The sequence below is a fragment of the Lathamus discolor genome, chromosome 2 (genome assembly GCF_037157495.1).
Source record: "Lathamus discolor isolate bLatDis1 chromosome 2, bLatDis1.hap1, whole genome shotgun sequence".
NCBI lineage: Eukaryota > Metazoa > Chordata > Aves > Psittaciformes > Psittacidae > Lathamus > Lathamus discolor.
The window spans coordinates 75,337,999-75,357,751 of NC_088885.1; the positions used below are offsets into that span (position 1 = coordinate 75,337,999).

The 19,753-nt window shown below is 45.2% G+C and overlaps 1 protein-coding gene across 1 annotated transcript in view; it reads right to left on the reverse strand.

Moving 5' to 3' along the window:
* The window catches only part of PHLPP1 (PH domain and leucine rich repeat protein phosphatase 1), a 141,384-nt gene extending 123,436 nt beyond the window's left edge, over positions 1-17,948 (reverse strand). The window contains exon 1 of the mRNA XM_065667509.1: positions 16,476-17,948. Coding sequence (XP_065523581.1) covers positions 16,476-17,838 — 1,363 coding nt within the window. The 5' untranslated portion in view covers positions 17,839-17,948. The remainder of the gene's footprint in view (positions 1-16,475) is intronic.
* Positions 17,949-19,753: the final 1,805 nt, after the last annotated feature.

The following is a 19,753-nucleotide window of genomic DNA, read 5'->3' on the forward strand; positions in this document are numbered from 1 at the left end:
ACAACCACAAGGTTTTAATCTCACAAGGAAACTGAAGAAATGAAAAAAACTTGCCAGATAACAGAACATAACCTCCATCTGACCTGATTTGCACCAACTTCTACTGGTTTGCACACTACACTCTTGCAAAGGACAGTGCAACATTGACATTAAAACAATAGCAGATAGCCATTATCACCATAATAAAAGCGAGTTTAAGAGCTTACTAAGTTAAACAGGAGCAGAGGGAAATTCCAAAGCCTAATTTTATCCTCTTAAGTATCTAGATATATAGACATGCTTGCAGAAATATTTTCCATTCACATGATGGCTACAACATTAATTACTGACTATCTTACAACATTCTGCTAAACACACACACACTGACAAGTTTAATCTTACAAAGGCGTATGTTTCAACAGGACAAATCTGACACCAGTGATGGTGGGGAAAGGAGACATGTAACAAAGGCTTTCATTAAAAACCAAGACATTTTTATGGGTGAAGCTCATCCACACAGGAAGTCTTTGCAGGTTTACCTGTGTGATGGGTCACTAACACCAGATTGGAAAGGCAGGGGGGGAACACCACAATCCTATGGAGGCTGGTACTTACAGGTGGTAGTATGTTCCACAGCATGCTGTGGCAAATGCTCAGCTTGCTTATATAAGCCAGAAGCTAAACAAAAAGACTTGGCATTTCAGGAGAAAGGGTGACTCTTCAGCATTTGTCTACTCACAACTCACAGCTAGGAGGAGCAACAGTATAATCACACATGTTGAAACAACCCATTTTGTAGCAGCAGTCATTAACTCACCATAAAATGCTACAACAATAAAAAAGGGAAGGTAATTACACTTGCAATGTGGCCCAGCTTTCTTCTTACAATAAAGACTTTCAAAGTTACTTTCTCTTTAAGATTTTTTATTCTGAAAGCAGAAACGAGCTAATTTAAGAAGTTAAAATTCTCTCCAATTTCTCTATTGTCCACTCTGCTCCAACATCAACCTATCACTTGCTTTCATTTCTGAGTAATGCCAACTCACTTCTTGGGCTGCCTGGCAGCAGGAGGTTTAACTTGTAAACCTCCCCTCAACTGACATATTGCCCTCCCTCCACTACTCAAGAACATGGGAAACAGGTGATGCTATTTATCTTCATTTTGCTGAAGACTTTCACGAGACATTAAAAAAAAAAAAAACAGAAAATCAACCTGGAAGCAAATGTGCATTTCCATACATTTTTTAGTCATGCTATTAAATTGGGTTCACAAAATAATTTTAAGTAATGACCTCTTAAAGTCTGAAGACCTTCAAAACTTATATATGATGTGTAATTTTAATTTACACATACAGGCAAGCAGAAGGTTTTTCATATAAATCTCTAAAAAGCAAAGCTGTCACAGTACTTTTATAGCTTCGAATAGTAAGCTGTTTCAAAAAGGAAAAATCTGCCATAGATACTCAGCACCATTACTTGTAATACAAAACAAATCAAAATTCGGTTCTACAGTAAAGGGAAAAAATAGCAATACGAAGAGTTATCCAACAGCCGTGATTTCACACTCCTTGTTTCCGTGTTTTCACTAGAACAATCCAGACATTTGGCATTACTTTCACAGTTGCACGTGTGGTAACATGTGCCATAAAATCCATACATAAATGTTCTTAACAGACTGTGATTCCAAGAACTATAGCACCTTCAGAAAACTACTCATACTCACTGTCAGAGTATAAGAGCAATGCTTTTCCTTACAGAAATTACAAAGGAAAGGAACATAACCCATTTCAGTTTTCAGAACGGGAAGTTGTAGGACAACATCAGAGCAGCATTGTAGCAGGGGAATCATTAAGTCCTATTCATGCCACCTTCCCAACAGAGGCAGAATCTTATAAAGGTGATTACTTAGCCTTGAGGTAATTAAGTTTAAAACATTGCTTCTAAGTGGACATCTGCTTGCAAGTTTATATCACAGCATAAAAACATGTACTTCAGTGCATCCTATGAACCCGAGAGATGAACTTTGTGTTTCCCACCTCCAATTCAGTTTCCAGGTGAAACATGTTCAATATAGCTCACACGGCCTCCATAAAAAGGTTTTCAGCTATGGACTTTCCTGCTCAGAGTTACCAAATGGTGTATACCCACTGTTCCGTCGAGCACCTCTTTTTCCATTTTGCAACAGAGGATCCAGATACAGTTTACAAATGAAACACTAACTCTGCAGAAGAGACTGTATGATCCAAATTCTGTTTGTTTTGGTGAAAATGCAGCTTGTCAAATAGCTGCTATACTCACCCTAGATGGCTGCGCACTTCCCACAACACATCAGCTATACCAGAAGAAAACCCACACCGAGAACTCACTTTCTTTTCTCCTATGCAGTTTCCACATGTCAATTATGTCTACTGCTGTGGTATCTAGTTATAAAGATTAGATACCACAGATTAGAGATGTGGGACAGTTCCTGGGAAGTGAAATGAATGCTTAAGTTTGCAAAGCACTTTGTACTTTCTGTCTACTCACTCCGATTTAGTCCTTACTTTCTCAGTTTTGTTTCACCTTCTTGTCCTATCTCTACCCTTCCCTTGAACCAAAGGAAAGCCACTGTTACCAGCTTCCCCCTCACCAGGCAGCAAATACATTTCCTCTTCTCCTCCTCGAGCACTAGTAACAGTCTGTAAAGGAAGACGAACATACTGGCTAGAGTGTTAAGCAGAGGATGAATTATTTAACCTGAGCAAGTACAAGCAGCCAGCTACCACATGCCAGAGTAAAGTTTTCTTCATCAAACTCGATACTTCAGAATATATGATTACATGTGCTAACAAAAAAGTACTGGCCTGTCCCTGTTCAGACAAATCCTGACATACCAAAGTATTCAGTTATCTCGGGGCTGTGGACTGTGAACTTCTCATGATTCTTTGCTCTTTCTCAAGAGCTGCCAAGTGTATAAACATTATTTACTCACAGATTAACAGTTGGTAAATTGGTCCCAGGAATCACTTAAGAATTTTCCTTATAACCATTTCCCTTGCTTTAGAAAAAACCAACAAAAAAACCAAAACCAGAAGCCAACCACACAACGCCTTCCACCCACCCCAGCCCCCCAGCCCTGAATGAATGTGAGAACTTCCTGCACTCAGAACAGCATGAATAGACCTGGCAAGTAGTCAGGGAGATAGTACAGGCCCATGAATGCTCTGAATTCAGCTTCTGTGCTGCCGCTAAATTAAAGGAATTCAGGAGCCTCACAAAGGCCTGGTTATTTAATTATATTATAAAATAAAAGGCTGAATCTATTAGACAGCATACGAAAGAAACCCTTTCCCGAGTGCCTGTGCAGAACAAGCAGCCCCAGTGACTCTGCCCAGCCTTCTTTCCCCCTCACCCCAGGGTGATGTCACCACCATGCTCCTGACAGCAACCGCAGCACAGCTCTGCTCTCTACCTGGAGGCAGGAGTCCTCACCAGCTTGAGACAAACCATGCTGCTCTACCACATCTTTTTTCTTCTTACCTTTGCTATTCATTCATCGGGAAACTCATGACACTTGAAAGAAAGCTGCAACTGTATTTACTTTCAACCCCTGATTAGACGTACTCACACTGCAGCATTCAAATTCCCTTTTCACTCCAACTGCCTTCAGGAAAAACTAAAGCACACACATTAAAAAGAGTAACCACCACCAGCAAAGTGAGATGACAAAACATCTACTCTTTTTCCAATCATGTGCTACCTTCCCTAACCCTTGTAATTAGCAAGAACAAGTGCACTCAGCAATTTGCCTCAACAGGTCATCAGGAAACAAAACTGAAGCAGCTTTCTCTTATTGAGGATTCTGATGCTCACCAAACCTCTCAACAGCCTCACAAACATGCAAGAAAATGGATAGGCTGAGAACAGCACATAGAAAGAAAGATCAAAGTGACCCACAGCACAGTGTACTCATTTTTACAGTTCAGCAGCCCCACTTATGAATCAGGAACTCAGCCTGTTACATGTGACACCTCTACCAACACCAGCACCTCATCATCCTTGTGCCTTGCCACAGCCCTCCATCATTTCAGCTCACAGTGAAATGCTCAGATTTAGTGGTCATGCCTACATGACTTGATGAGACCTATAACTAGTCACTGCCATGCTCTTTACTAAGAGGAGAAGCAAACAAATATTCACAATCAAAGCAAAGCAGCCAGGCACACTTGCCTGCAGACAGTCCCATGGGGGTATATTCTCCTAAGCCCGAGTTGCCAAAAGAACAACAGTAACTCCAGCGCAGACAGGCAAATGCTCAAGAGAATGTGAGAAGACAAGACGTTTATGTATAAATGATAAGACAAGGTTTGCCTAATCTTGCATTAGGGAAATAAGGATATTGCGCTATCTCCATGCCACTTGTGGATGAAGATACTGCTACATTCAGAAATTTCTGCTACAAAAAGGTCAGTGGGTATTAACTTTACGCCACAGCATTTGTTTTGGTATGGACAGCATCTGCGTTAGGTCTGAAGGCTAGACATTAGTCTCTGCCTTTGAACCACTCCACATGTTGTTGCAAAGCAGTATAGCCATGTCTACAGAGAAAGGCTGAAAAGATTTTCAGCTGTGTACGTGCCCCAGACGTTGAGAAAAATTAGTGGATGTGAACAATAGAGACCTAAGCAAAAGTGAAACCTGACTGAAAAAAGCCAGTACAACCAAAAAACTCATACAGAGCCAAGGGACAATGGCCAATGGACTTTTCAAAGAGTGTCAATTAACATCTCTGATTCAGGCTTGCCAGTATGCACAGCATCCTAACAAACTTGCAGTAACAATACCACGTCCCAAAAAGCAATTCACCAATTCTTAAAATGGAACACAGTTAAGAACCTCACAGAATGAAGACAACTCACAGGCACAAGAAGAGTGCACTCCCATCAAAATTACAGCTGTTCTTATTTTACGAGTGACAAGTACACATATGCACTCCTCTCCTGGACAGATGTCTGCGCACCGAGTTCCCAGAACCTGCCTACAAGAAATCCATCCTTTTCCAGGGCTACAGGAGGAGGCTAGACTTGCCCTGTACCCATCTGATTAGCAACACCGTCCTTCACAATTCAGAAAGGACAATGATTGCTGCCTTTTGGTTTGTTTTTTAAACTTGACCAGTTGGACAGAGTCTTGGGTGACATGGTGTAGTGTGACGAGTCCCTGCCCATGCTGGGGTGGGGAGGGGGTTGGAACTAGATCTTAAGGTACCTTCCAACCCTACTTATTCAATGATTCTATGCCTAGCTAAGCTGGTGACGAGAAGCAGTACCAAATGCTGAATCTCCTCCACATTTGCTGTGCATATTCCTAAGAAGCATAAGCCTTACAGATGCACCACATCTAATACCACTGCTTACAGTTCAGTCTAATGTGAAGATTCAGTACACCCAGTTCAAGGTTCAAAGGCTCTTTTACTGTCAGCTTATGCAAGATCAGTCTTTTTCTTTCATAACCAGTTTACAAATTACAGACAAGGACTTTGAGAACATTACGCAGGCCACAACCTTTGCTTCTTAAAATCCTACATTTGCAAAAGATGCACTGCTGGGTGAAGAACATACATGCGACACAAAACAAACCAACCAAAAACTTTTCAGATGCTTGTTTCTGTAACATAAAGGTACAATATACCTTAAACCTCTTCAAGGGTCTGCTCTTTTTATCTCTTTTGACTATATCACTGCCTGATCCTACATTGTTAACACAGACACAGCAATTTGTTATAGCTATGTGCTGTGACTTCCTGGAGAGCATTTTGCTTATCAGTTTTTGCAGCCATGTTAGCCATGTTAGAATGAATGCTCTTCTCCACAAGCAATGCAGTGGCACTGTTTCAAACATAACCCTTCAGATATGGGCAGGGAGGAAGACACACACAACACCAAAGATTTTTACTGATAAATGGGCATTTTGAAGAAAATCCCCGAAATCTTCAAAAAGACAACTAAAACTATATGAAATGGGTGAGTGGAAAACGCAACCAAGAATGCCAAGGGAAGGGAGGGAAGAAGTGAATTCAGCTGCATATTCTAGGTTTAAAGGACCTACAGCTGACCTATGCTTTGCGATCTGCTGACAGTCTCAAGACAGCACGGTTTACAACTAAGGTGACAAATCTGCATTCTCCCATTTCCACAGAATAAGAAGGTAATCAGTTATTTGCCAGGAACTCAAAATGCACTTCCTGTTAACACAAAACTGAAGCAGCATGAAGCGCTGAAACTGCTCACCCTCCAGTAGAGCACTATACAAACGATCACACCAAACCCGGGGATGCAAAGTGACTGTAACATACAGCCCAGGCTCCAGAAGACCATTTGCTCCAGAGAAACATTCTGACACTGACAGAAAGAATATGACTTAGTCCACTGCAGGCTATGAAGCATCTTAATCTTTGCACTATGATATCTAGCAATACTGATCAACATATTTGTCCTAGGTTTCAAATATGAAGGAAAAAGCTGAAAGTTGCAAAACAAACTAAGATCTTTTATCACATGGATTCAGAAAAGAAAACTTCTGAAACATTTTTCTTATAAGGGACACTTCCAAGACAGGATCTGTAAAGCAAAATAAAATAATGTACTCTTCTTAGCAGGAATTAAAAGTTGTCATTTGATTAAGAAGATTGAAGAGACACGACAAGCAGTTCTCAGTGATACAGTCTAATCTAAGGGGAATGTGTATACTTATACAGATAATACCATTGTTCTGGAAGTTAAGAAATTGAAACACTTTCTGTATATAATAGTCTGAAATTTATCACATTAATCTTCAGCTTATTCACAGGGAATATAAAGACAACAGATTCTATTTCAGCTGATACAGACAAGGGACATGATTTTCATGCCAACCAAAAAAAAACAAGAAGACAACTCGGATGGATACTTCAAAGAGTTCAGATTCCCATTTTCAGCCAGTCCTTTCTTTAATTAGCTAGGACACCCAAGACAAAAAAAGTTATCTGCTTGCTCTGAAAGGACAAACTCTGGTCTACTTTTAACCACTGAAATTTTAATCCACGCAATCACGTTAGGAGCTCCACACTTCAACGAAGCACATTAAAAAATGCTCAACTCTAAGACCGGAAAGGGAAGAAAGAAACCCACCTTTTGTATAATTACATATCACACAGCTTTCAACAAGCTACTGTCGGTCTTTCTCAAATGCTTCTGAAATTGCGTCTCCTACACATGTGATTAACTTCACTTCGAAAAACATCCTGTTTGCAACCTGCAAACTATCTTGCCTTTGTGTTTGTAGCCATGTGATACCAGAAGAAAACAAGAGCTCCAAACCTGTTAACTTCAGTACATTACACATGGTAGCCTTCTTCCAGGTGTTCCACCACTTCAGTCATTACAGTTTTTGTCATTGACTTTTTTATTCCAACAGGCAAGATTTATTGCATGAAAGCAAATACACGTAGATGCAGAAAGCCAGTAATGACACACAGTATTAGGCTGTCTCAGACATAATTAAGTTTCATAAATAAAATGACAGCTAACAGAAATTGTTAGCCCCTAGAGGTCTCTCACTAAGTAACACACAGTAAAAGGAAAAATATCCTCCATCACTTACAATTTGAGTCAATAATCGTAAAATAACTGATGATAATAAATCACTGGTAGATCTGACCAATCATCTTCTGAGCAAGCAGGCTTCAGATATAACTAGGTTTGCTGCTTGCAGGACTCTTATCACAAACCCAGTGCTGCTACTTCTTATCTGCTTTAAAAAAAGAAAAGTTAGGGAGGATGAGACGGGAAGAAAAAGCAAGTGTTTGCCTGAGAATAATAAAATGTCACTATATGTAATTCTGGTCAGAAAACTCACTGTCCACCTGGGAACTTACTAGTTTCATGGCAGCTTTAAAACTGATGAGAGCTGCTTAAAGACCATCTATGACCTATATGAAAGCAAAATTGTTGCCTGTAAGAACTTTAAGCTTTTCTGTACCATGTTTTTTAAAGCAAATAATAGGCTGGACTAGGCACAGTTATTGTTCAAAGAAGCATGCAGCTTTTTGAAAGGAAAGGAGTTGGTATTATTCTCATCAACTAAAGGTGCCTGAATCACAGGTTTTGTTCTACCCTCAATGCTGCATCTGAAATTCTCACCTCACCAGAGCACGTATTCAGAAAAGGAGTGGCCTGCTACTTATCTTAATTACAGGTCTCGCTATCTCTTTCTCTTTGGACACAAAGCTTCATAAATCGAACAAACAGGAAAAGAACCTGCTTTTACATTAATAATGAGGTTTATGTAAATCGCACCTACAGCCTAGGGTCCTGAACTTCAAAGGCATTCCGGCTCCTCGTTACCCCTTGGACCATGGCCCACGGCTTTGTCTTTATTTAAATAAGCTGGCACAGCACTTGAAATGCCTGCAGATGAGAGGAACCGGCTCAAGTGGCTATTATGGGGTTTGGAGAATTATTAATACAATTCAGAGCCTAGTGAAGTTGGTTCAAAGATCCCTGTTATCATTGGACAAGACCAGGAAACAATTAATACCCTGCAGAGAGCCAAATTTACCCCTAGCCCACAAAAAAAATGTTGAGTTAAACTTTAAAAATCTTCCTCACCTACACAATCTCATTTTCCTTCCACACCAGGAACTAGGCTAGGTGAAATTTGAGACAAAAATCCCCTGAAACTCAGTATTTTACATCAAGACGTAAATAGTTATTCTTAGCTGCCAAATCGAGGAACGCACCGCTAGCTGGGCAATGCGCATTTTCATCATCCCTCCAAACAAGTCAAAGCCAGCTGGAAGAAATTTTACTTCCCCATCCACAGAAAAAGCTTCAAAGAATAGAATGCCATGTTGCGAAATTAAATGACTTTTCACTCCAGGAGGTCTTTCTTTCCAATTTAACAGTTGTCATTTTTAAATGCGATGCTCTTCAAGGAACAATTTTTGCCTTCTAAATAACTGAGGGGGTAACGGGGAAGCACACAAAAAAACCACACAAGATATTCGGCAACATTCCCATTCTTCCATGTATTTTAACCACAACCATAGCAGCAAAAAGTCTCGGCCATCAGACCTAAAGGGTCAGGACTAACTAGTTAGCTAAACAGAGCAGCAAGAGGAATCCCAATTGTGGCAACTGGCATAAAGAATCTGGACTATCAGCTTACATAACTAAATGATTTTATGTGGCAGTGGCAGCAGCACGGAGGGGATGACCACAGCCATGGTATCTTAGAGACAGGACTGCAAACAGCAATCACTGCCAGTGCTTCTTTTTGACAACACAAACACCAAAGCAGGTGTGCTAGCACAGACACCACAGAAAACTGGGTTTACTGTTAATTCTGCCTACCTGAAATCCTGGGTAAAATTTCCATGGGATGCAGTATTGTTATTCATTTATAACCCACATACATCCCTCCATGCTGTTATGACAGCTGCTCCATTCCAACATTCCAAGTGATGTCTATTCTTTGCATGTAAGATTTTATCATATAACACACATATGATGAAAAGTAAATTAAGATTCAATTAAAAGATACCAGAAATAAAAAGACTTCAGCTTAAAATCCTCCAGTACTGAAGATGAATTCAGGATTTAACAGCAATCAGCAGGAAAATGTTCAATTAGAATTTGCCACTAGTTATTTTTGGAAAATGGTATCTATGTTAAGATGCATGCTGGACAAATGCCAGCCTAATTGGAAAAAAAATATTTTATAGCAAATACAAGTTATTTTATAGTGAAAAATGTAAAAATCATCCTCCCCAAACAGTAATGCTGCAGCTAATTCAGCTGTCCAGAAAAGCTAAAAGTTCCACAAAGAATAAAACCAGGTACTTTTGAGCAAAAGATGAAGCTCTAAGTCTAGAATTTTCACAGGAACTTTCTGACATGGAATTTGTAAAGCTTAACTGCTCACTGCCAGGCAGCTGGAATTTTAACTTAGGTTTCCAATCTCACAGATGCTTATCATGAGCAAGACACTATTGATTATTTTTAAAATGAGGACATTGTCTTCCTGTGAAGTTTCTTAAGTATCTTGTGTAGAGCTGAGTGTGTCAGAATTCCTGCCTTACAGCCAAATCTAGAAAAAATTAAGACACCCATTTTTCAGTGAGTTGAAAACTTTTTAGTTGCTTACAAAGGTTGGATGCACTTATCCTAAACACCTTTGAGAAGGGAAAAATAAGCTGGAATTGCATGGTCAAGAGACAAAACAACAGACTTTGGCACACCCTACCTGTCCCTTTTACTTGAGTTAGTTTCCTCACATAAACTGCAACTGACTCCAAGCATCAAAGTCTCTTGAAGTCCAGACTTTGGAAGGCAAATACAACATTCAGTTCTCTGGGTCAAATAATACAGTTATTACAGTACTAAAGGACTATTTCAGACATAGGGCTATTTCAGACAGAGCTTTCCAGAGTGCAAATCCTCATTTGAGCAGAACTTCTAAAATAGACCAGTAACACTGAGTCAAGGGAAGCTGAAAACAGATTTATCTGATCAAAAATGCCAGTGTGCCCCATTCCACAGAGAGTGAAATAATGAAACACTGAAGACTAAGTCAAAGTGTCTTTGCTTCTACTGTCCAAGGCAAACAGAAAGTCTTTGGTTTCTTTTTCCCCTAAATCAAAATATTAACAGCTTAAACAGCTAATTCAAAACTACCACCCCTTAAACACAGAGGGATGTAGAGCTGTAAGCATGCAAGGTACAGGCTCCCTCCAAATTAAAAAGCTGAGCGTAACAAGCGGCACTCTGGGATTTCTACCTCCAAGTTTCTATTTTATTGAATTCTGTATGCATACACTTTTCAAACTGATCTCAGACACAGCATTTTTTTATTTGCTTCTCTTCCAGAGGATCACTTAGATAAAGAAATCCCTCTTTATATTGTTCTATAAAACTACAACACATTTTTTAGTAGTTAGGAGCTAAATACCAGTTGCTAACACTGTTTCAAATGAATGTTTCTCGTTTCTTGTAGGTGCTATTAAGTAGCATCTTCCCAAGAAGCATGTGATGCTTTAGATGTGTAGCACTCTGTCAATGTCCTCACAGAACAGATGGATGTTTTAATTGCACAAGGGCTTTTAGGTATACCAGCAGTTCTGTCATCAACAGGATGTTCATGCACAGTCCAAAACACACACACACACACACAAAAAAAAAAAGAAAAAAAAAAAAAAAACCACAAAAACCCACAAAACCCAAAAGAAACTATTTAGGAAAAGAGATGGTGAGATATGGAAAGAGGGATAGTATCAAAATATATCAAGAGAGAAGAAAAGAGATTGCTGCATTCCAGCAGTGAGGAAATTCAGCTCCTAGTACCACTTTAGGTACTACATATTTAGTATATATAGTAACTCTTATGTACATCACACTGAAGTCTCCCATGTTGGTACTTCACACGTACTTAAGTTATGGATGCTAGCCAGGAGCACAGCAGAATTTCAAAGTTGCAGAAACCGCTGTACTTCACAGCTGTCACATACCAAAGCTCAGCTGCGGTTTCACCAGCATTCCAGCATTATCTGCACGGCTCCTCCCGCCTAGGAGAGGCCGCTGTACCCTCAGAGCCCCTGAAAGCTGCCTACCTTAGAAAGACCTCATTCCAACAGCAAAGAGATAAGCAAAGGGCTACGCATATGAACAGGTGGAGCAAGCCAAAGGCGCTGCAGCCATTTGAAACTATCCAGTAGAACAGGACTAGACATTGCACTACTTTAGTCCTGTCAAGGACCAAGCTTGGATTTAAATACACTATGTAACTGAAATGAGACAGTTTCCCAAGGTGGCAAGTTTTAGGTACTACTTCTCTCTGCAGCAGATGCCAACGCATAAAGGACCACAAGGTAAAAGAATGTACATCCAAGTCACCTTAGCAATATAAACAAAAAAAAGATAAATCAAAAAAATAAAGATCATAGCAGCCCTAGGATGATGTTCTTCCTTTTGGTTTCAGGCAAGTTCAGAGAGACCCCTCCTATCCAACCACATCTGCAGAAAAACACACATTCACATTAACGTGAATTAATTTGTTTCATGTTAAATAAGATACTGGATTTCAGAACTAAGTAAGTGCTCCAAAGGCAGCTCTTTACAGCACAGCTGTTCAAGAAGCAGGTCTGTCCTTGGCACGTTTCCCCCTCTTAAGTGGCACTCAGTCATCTTCAATTGAGTTTACCAATGCATTAAATAGCTGAACTGAGTTACTCACCAAGTAGCGCAACAAGCAGCTAGCAGTTCAATACATGGTACATTCCACAAAGCCCAGCATTGCCAGGCCTATGGTGTTTTCATGTAAAGTAAGCATCTAAAACCATGTTTCCATTCATAAAGCTGGAAGTCTTAGCATGATCCCATCCAAGTGTACTTTTTAAAACACCCAAAACCAGCCAAACAATTGCTTAGACCACTGAAACTGATCCTGCCGCTGGATCTTCCTACCCTTACCTTCATACTGGATAGACTGAAATCTCTCACAATGAACCAAAAAAAGGTAGATGAACACATCTACACGTGTGTTTCTCCTCACAGCTTTCTAAAAGCTCCCATGATCTAAAAGAATCTCTTCCCAAATAAAACCTGACAGCCAGCTGCAAAATTAACACTCCCAACTACATCTGGCATTTCTTGACATTCTGACCATAGGCAATCATCTACTGAAAATAGATACATTTGATGACACTGTCAGGTACAGAAGCACCTTGTCACATCAAGGAGCAGAGAATTTAATGGCGACCAAGGGCCAGAATCACAAACAACATCACCTTTCAGCAGTACAACAAGAAAGCCTCAAACATCCATTGTACCGAACCAGTCTTCAAGACCAAAATGATACTCATGCTTGTTGTCATGTAGATGTGCCAGAACTCAGCACTGCATATATTTTTCCCTGTTCGTTTCTGATCCCGAGTCTCAAAACAAATATGCAGTTTTACAGTTTTTAAGTAACAGGTACTGGTGTATTAGTCTGTTTTTCCCTCTACATGCAAATTACAGGAAAGTCTGGGCCACTGGACCAATTTGTGTTTTACACAACATTATTTTTACAGAGCAATAAGGAACAGTATAACTTGTTTGTGAGAAGCCTTTTGGATCACAGCCACTCTTATGGTTTTAGGGAATAGTTTAGTAAGTCTGACCTAATCGGTCTCTCAGCGACAGCATCATGACTGTAATTGCACTATGGATTCCTATACAGTTCCATAACTCAGTAATGTAATATCTCAGCAGAAAGCTATTTAACCATACCCTTTTAAATAGCGATTAAGTATTTCAAACTTTGAGGTCAGTATCTTTTATTGAGACAGATTTCAACAGAGAAAAGTTTACATGCATGACCAGTCCCTAATGCCCAATTCTGCTTAAATTAATGTTACAGGGAGTAGGATAAGACCCTTAAAGCTGCAAAGGATTTTGTTTTAGCAATGGCATTATCTATTTAATGCTCAGAGTCAAGAGATTGAGAAATCAACCACATTGACACTCCAAGTAAGAAAAACAAGAGATCAAACTAAAGATGCACTAAACCACATTCTGAAACAAACCAAGGCAACGTACAGGAAGCAGTTTTACCTTCCTAGTTTCACGTTTTGGTTTTGGGATCTTTTTATATTTTGAATTCTGCATAAGAAGTACAGCTATTTCACGTATAGAATGCTTGTGGACTGCTACTCGTTAAGAAAGCTGTGCTGCCACAGTAAAAAAAGTCCCGATTCTCCGCAGTTCTTCTAGCAATTTTTTTCCATCTGTATTTTCCAAATCCCACAACTAGAAAAATTACCAACCTACGGTAATCACTAAAATCATAGGCTGTATCATCTATCTGCTTGGAATTTGGAATGTTAAGTTTCCATACTGTATCTTCCAGTCTTAAAACTGTCTCTCCACAGAAATAAACAAGCCTGAAAGTCACCACTGTGCTCTCTTCTTCTCTCCCCACTCCAAGGGGATTAGCTGAAGGAATTCTTTTCAGAAGCGATGCCGTAAATCCAGCCTAGGTTTATGCCACTTTACATCTGTACAAGACCAGGATCGCCAAATCCTACTGAGACAGCTTGCAGGAAATTACAGGGATAGAGATGCTAGCTGTTCTCTATCCACTGGGACAAGCTAGGCTGTTTAAACCAATGAAGTCCCAGGCAAACAGGAAATCACTGTTTTAAAGCCTTCCTTAGGGTATGATCCTGGAGGATCGTTTATAAAAAAGATACTTCTCCTAAGCAAAACACCCTAACTTTGGGGCCAAAAACCGCACCCCTTTCCAGTTTAATTTAATGGGTATTCTTTTTAAGTGTCTCCTTCCTTCCCTTTCATCTTCGGGGGTGGGGTGGGGAGAGTGGGGAGGTGTGTATAAAATAAGGAAGCAGAGACAACTTGCCAAGACAGTTACATAAAATCAATATGATTACATGTCAGTAATATTTTCTTAGCTGTTTTGGGTTGGTCTGGTACATTAAATGCTGCAACCCTTCTGCTACAAGTACCTCATCACAGGTGTCTCAGGTGTTGATCACAGATCTCCTCAAAGAGATAAGGATTTAAAAAAACCACTTCACTTCTGAAGTACAGAAGCACATTTCTTAGCATATGAACTTGCGTAAGAAATTTGCATTAATTTAATCTTATGTATGCTTACAGAAATACCTTTTATTTAGTAGTTTCCTACAAGGAAGTCCAAAATGCACGAGTTACATTGGCAATCAAGTTAAGACACTGAAATACAGTTGGAAAGTCCATGTTTAACATACAGAATTAATCACCTAATGCATAAAAACTACATGCAAACAGGCTTAACTATAAGACTTGCCAAGGTTCTGTGTTTTCCTCAGAACACATCCTGTTAGGAAAGGAGGCACAGCTGTCCCATCTTAAAACATGTCTGTGCATCTCCAATTAACGGTGGGACTGGAAGTAAGGGCAACAACATTCCTTCCATCATCACCTACTAACTTCCACCCTCAACAACAAGGCAGAGATAAACGCAGACAACCACCGCTATCTAAAAAAATAGTATTTGAGCTTATTTCTAACTGTGACATACCTAACCTACTTCTGTCAATCCCTTGAACAAATACTACTTCTGCACTCGTTATGCTGGGGTCATTATACAACCGACCAAGAAATCTGAAGAAAAGCTGAACTGACCACTCGCCCCCACTCCCACATTCCCTTCTGGAAACAGAAGGGCACTTATCCAGTGTACTGCTCTCCCTCCCACCCCGCCATCACCGCCTCTCTTTGACATTCAGCCGAATTCACTGCAGAGAAGGATCTCCGTATCATTTAGAGTTGAAGTACCGAATTCTCACGGTTCAGTGAAGGACCACTCTGCTCAGCCAACCCAGCAAGAGGATGGATGGCATTTGCTACTTTGCTAGCATGACCTTATCTTTGGATACCACATTTATCTATTCCACAAGAAAACTTAATAGGTATTTGAACTCTTGGACATTAAACAATTTCTCCTTCTTGGAGAGATGGATAGGACAGTTAAAACCCAAGGGGTTCCAAGATTACCTAAGTATTCAATACAAACCAACTCAACCGACAAACGCAGCATTTTTAAAACCCTCTAAAACGGCAGAAGGTTGCATAATTACAACGTGGGAGCTAACTTTTCCATCCAATACTCCCCACGTTCTGTACTGTAACTTATAACAGCAAAGCTGCATTTAAAAGCATATACGTTTTCATTACAAAGGTTCCGACTACCCTTTTTCCAAAGGCTATGTCCTTCCTGTACTTGTGCGCTTTCCTCACTTATTGCCTTAGTCTCTCGGTGACGTTCCACTACTCTAACAAAGGGAAAATGGATAGCAAGTGCTAACAAAACGGAGAGTTCAGTACAGGATTTTGATGGCAGGAACGCACCACTCTGCACGCCCTGCACAGTGACAACCTATTTCCACAGCAAAACTACGAAGAGCTTTCCCACTCCGAAAGAGCCCGCCCTGCTCCGGGCTCCGTTATCAGGCGGTCTCAGAGCACAAGGCTCAACCCAAACCGAGAGCAAGCACCTGAGACACCCTTCGGCCTCACACCCCGGGCAGCGGCACGGCTACCTTGCTCGTCACTGGGGAAGAGCAGCAGATTAAGGCCGATTTAACCTCGAACGCCAGTGACACCGCTGGGAAGGGAAAACAACAGATAAGCGACCTCCATAACCTCACGCCTTGAAGGGTGGGGAGCCTGCCTGGGCGCGGGGTCAGCTGTGGGGCAGCCCGGAGCTCCCCAGCGTCCATAACCCCGCGGCAGCCCCAGCAGAGGGCTCAGGGTAGCACTGCCCGACCCCGACACCCCCCCCGCCCGGGCGCGGCGACACCCGCGGGTCACCTGCCCCGGGAACAACCCCAGCCGAGGGGCAGCGCCCACCCGGCCGCCCCTCACCGCGGCGCCTGCCTGATCCACTGCCGGGAATGGATGGAAGAGCCCGCGCCCGCCCGCTCCAGCTCCACTCACCGGCGTAGAAGCGGATGAGGCAGCCGGTCTCCGAGTCCATGCCCTCCTCCTGCACCCGCCACAGGTCCCGGAAGCCCAGCTGGGAGAGGTAGTCGTTCTGGATCTGCAGCGGCTTCTCGTGGGCCTCCAGCCGCCGGCTGGTCTCCCCGTGGAGCTGCACGTACAGGGCGGGCGGCCCCGGCGGAACGGGCCCCGCCGGCAGCTCCCGCCCGCCGGCCGCGCCCGCCGGCGCCCCCACTGCGCGCCTCGGGGACAGCTCCCCCGGGCTAGGGGGCACCCGGCCCGGCCCCGCACCTGCTTCAGCCCCGTCGGGGGGCACCGGCTCCACCTCCAGCTCCTCCGAGGAGGACGAGCCGCCGCCGCCGCCACTGCTGTAGGGATCCAGCCGGTCAGAGACGCTCTCGGCGCTGGGGCTGAAGCTCTCGGTGTCGGAGCCGGCCGGCCCCAGCTCCCCCAGGAGGGACGGGCAGGAGAGCGGCGGCCCCGCCAGGTACAGCTCGGCCGGCGGCGCCCCGGGGCTGAAGTCAGAGGGCGCCGGGCTCGGTCGGCCGCCGGCGGAGTCGCCCTCCTCGGCGCTGCCGCCCAGCGGCAGGCGGCCGGGCCGCGCCATCGCCTCCCCGCGGTCTCCTCCGGCCAACCCGTTCCGCGTCCCCCGCCGGCTCCTCGGCCTCTCCTCCGGCTGCGGCCGCTGCCCCTCGGCAACGGGCTCGGGCGGCACCTCAGTGGGGGCCGCAGCCGGCTCGGGCGGGGGCTGCTGCAGCGGGGGCGCGCCCGCCTTGCCCAGCACCCGCACCACGCTGCTGCCGCCCCGGTGGCCGAGCTGCTGCAGGCGGGCGGCCACCTCCGCCGCCGTGGTCTCCAGGGTGCAGAGCACCGGGCGCAGGTAGCAGTTCATGTGGCGCTCGTAGACGTGGACGCAGCCCCGCTGCAGGTCCCGCCGCACCCAGTCCCGCTCCGGGGGCTGCAGGGGCTGCAGCTGCCGGGGCGGCTTCAGCAGCAGCGCCTTCCTGTCCAAGCTGCGGGTGCCCAGCGAGGCGGCGGGGGCGGCGGCGGGCGAGGCGGCAGCGGAGAGGTGCCTCTTCAGCCTCCCGCGCCGCAGCAGCAGCGAGTTGGCGTTGCCGGCCCCTCCGGGGGCCGCAGGAGTCCCGCCGGCCGTCAGCGCCGCGGGGGGGGCGAAGCCTCCGGCCACCGCTCGCCTCCGTCGCGGGCCGCCAGCCCCTTTGCCGTCCAGCTGCCCGCCGCCCGACGGTTCCACGCCGGTCTCCGTCTGGCTCCTCCTGCCCGGGGAGCCGCTCTCCGGCTCCCCCCGCCCGCTGCCCGCCGCCGCTGGGGCTTCTCTCGCTTGCTGCTGCGCGGGCTCCATGGCCCGCGGGGCCGGGGATGCCGCCGCCGCCGCCCTGCTGGGAGTGCCGCTCGGCGGCCCGGCGTCAAGAGGGGGGGTGAGCGGAGCGCGGCGCCGCGTCCCGTCCCGTCCCGTGGCGGGGGTGCGCGGTCAGGTCGCGGCGGGGAGCATTCCGCCGGTGCCGGCTCAGCCCCGCTCCCCGGCTGCGGCGAGCGCCATTAGGGAGGCAGGCAAGGAGCGAGTGAGCGAGCCCGCCGCCGCGCCCGCCCGCGCCCCGCGCCTCATGAATATTAACGAGCCTCCGCCTCGCCGCGGACTAGGGCCGCCGGGAGAGCGAGGGAGGCTCGCGATGGTGACGACACCACTCGCGCGGCGGGGAGGAGCCTGGCCGATAAACACAACGTGACCGCGCCTGGGGCTGGGGCATGGCGGCGTCGCCGCGCGGGGGCTGATGGGGACTGTAGTCCCGAGGCGGCCACCCCTCCTCCCCACAGCTACCCGGCTGCAGCTCCCGGCAGCGCCGGCCCGCGGCGCGCCCGGCGGCTCGGCCGCCGTAGGGGAGGTGGGTGCCTTCCGCTCAGGGCGGCTGTCCCGTAGGCTTTTGGCCATTCGTCCCCCGCCGTGCCCTGCCGTATGGCCGTGCGAGAGCCCGCCGGCCCTCCAGGCGTGAGGGTGGGAGCCCGGAACATGCTGGAAGTCGCCTCACTGACCCGGGGAGTGTACCGTGACACTGTTCGTTACAGCGTGCGGCTGCACCCGGCTTGAAGTTACTGCAGGACTTGGTCCTGTGCCGGGCGTCATACTCCTTCAGTCTCGTCAGAGGGTTCTACACCCCCGCTGGTCACATGGAAACGTATGTGCGGCCGGCAGCGCTGAGGGAGAGACCTGTGCGCCGTCACCCTCGATCGGCGCCTGGCTGGGAGCGCCGTGCTTGGCAGCCGCGCTTGCTGGCTGACGGCCGCCTGGCAGCACGCGGGGGATGGTTTTGCGGGGTCAGTGACCGTACCCATCCCACTCTGTCCAGTCTGACGTGTTCACCCGCTGGCTGGCTCAGGACAGAACCCAAGCACTGAGCCCGGACACCCTTCTCATCCGGGGAGGGAGATGCGCTCTTCAGATCCAAGATGGAGAGAGACACGGAAACCTGGGTGGGAAATACATACACGCACCTATACACAGCGAGAAAGGGCTGCTTTGCGAGTAGGCTCACAGAGAAAGTTTCAGAGCTGTTAGTCCCACTGTATTCCAGGGACTAAAATTGCTGTGACTACTTCTTGAAAACTGCTTAGAAGCAGCCATTAAATAGCAACTATTTTGCCCCAAATATGTGATTTTTAGTTAATTTCTGAAAAGGGAAATTGCAATCGGGTAAATTAAATTTAGCAGTGCAAAGCTAGCAGTGCAAAAGCGTGAGTTTTCATGATGTAAGGACACCACACTATGGCATTTATTCGGGAAAATCTTGTATGCTCCTGGGGATGTTTCAGCTGAGTAATGCTGGCTGGGTAGGGCCGTAACTGCCTGAGATCTTTCCTTTATAATACATTTTGTAAAATCACAGTGAAACATCTTGCCAGATAATTCATCAGAAATGCTATAGACTGCAATAAAGTGGGAGTTCTGGGCAATTAACCAGTTACATCAATGTCAGGGGTGATAAATCATGACTAAGAACCCTGAGATAAAACCTTAGTGAAGCATTATTTTTAGTCAGTGGGGGGTATGAAGGCATACATAAAATATGTGAAACAAAAATAAACCAGAACCATAATAAAACTAAAGTTTACCTCTTAAAACATTCCTCCATACGTCCATGTTACTGTCATCATACCCATACAAGCAGGTGAGACACATCACAGAAAGCAGAGGTATTCCCCAAGGAGCTTGCAGTGGAAATACGTTACTACCTTTTAAAAGTTTCTGTAACAACAAAGCT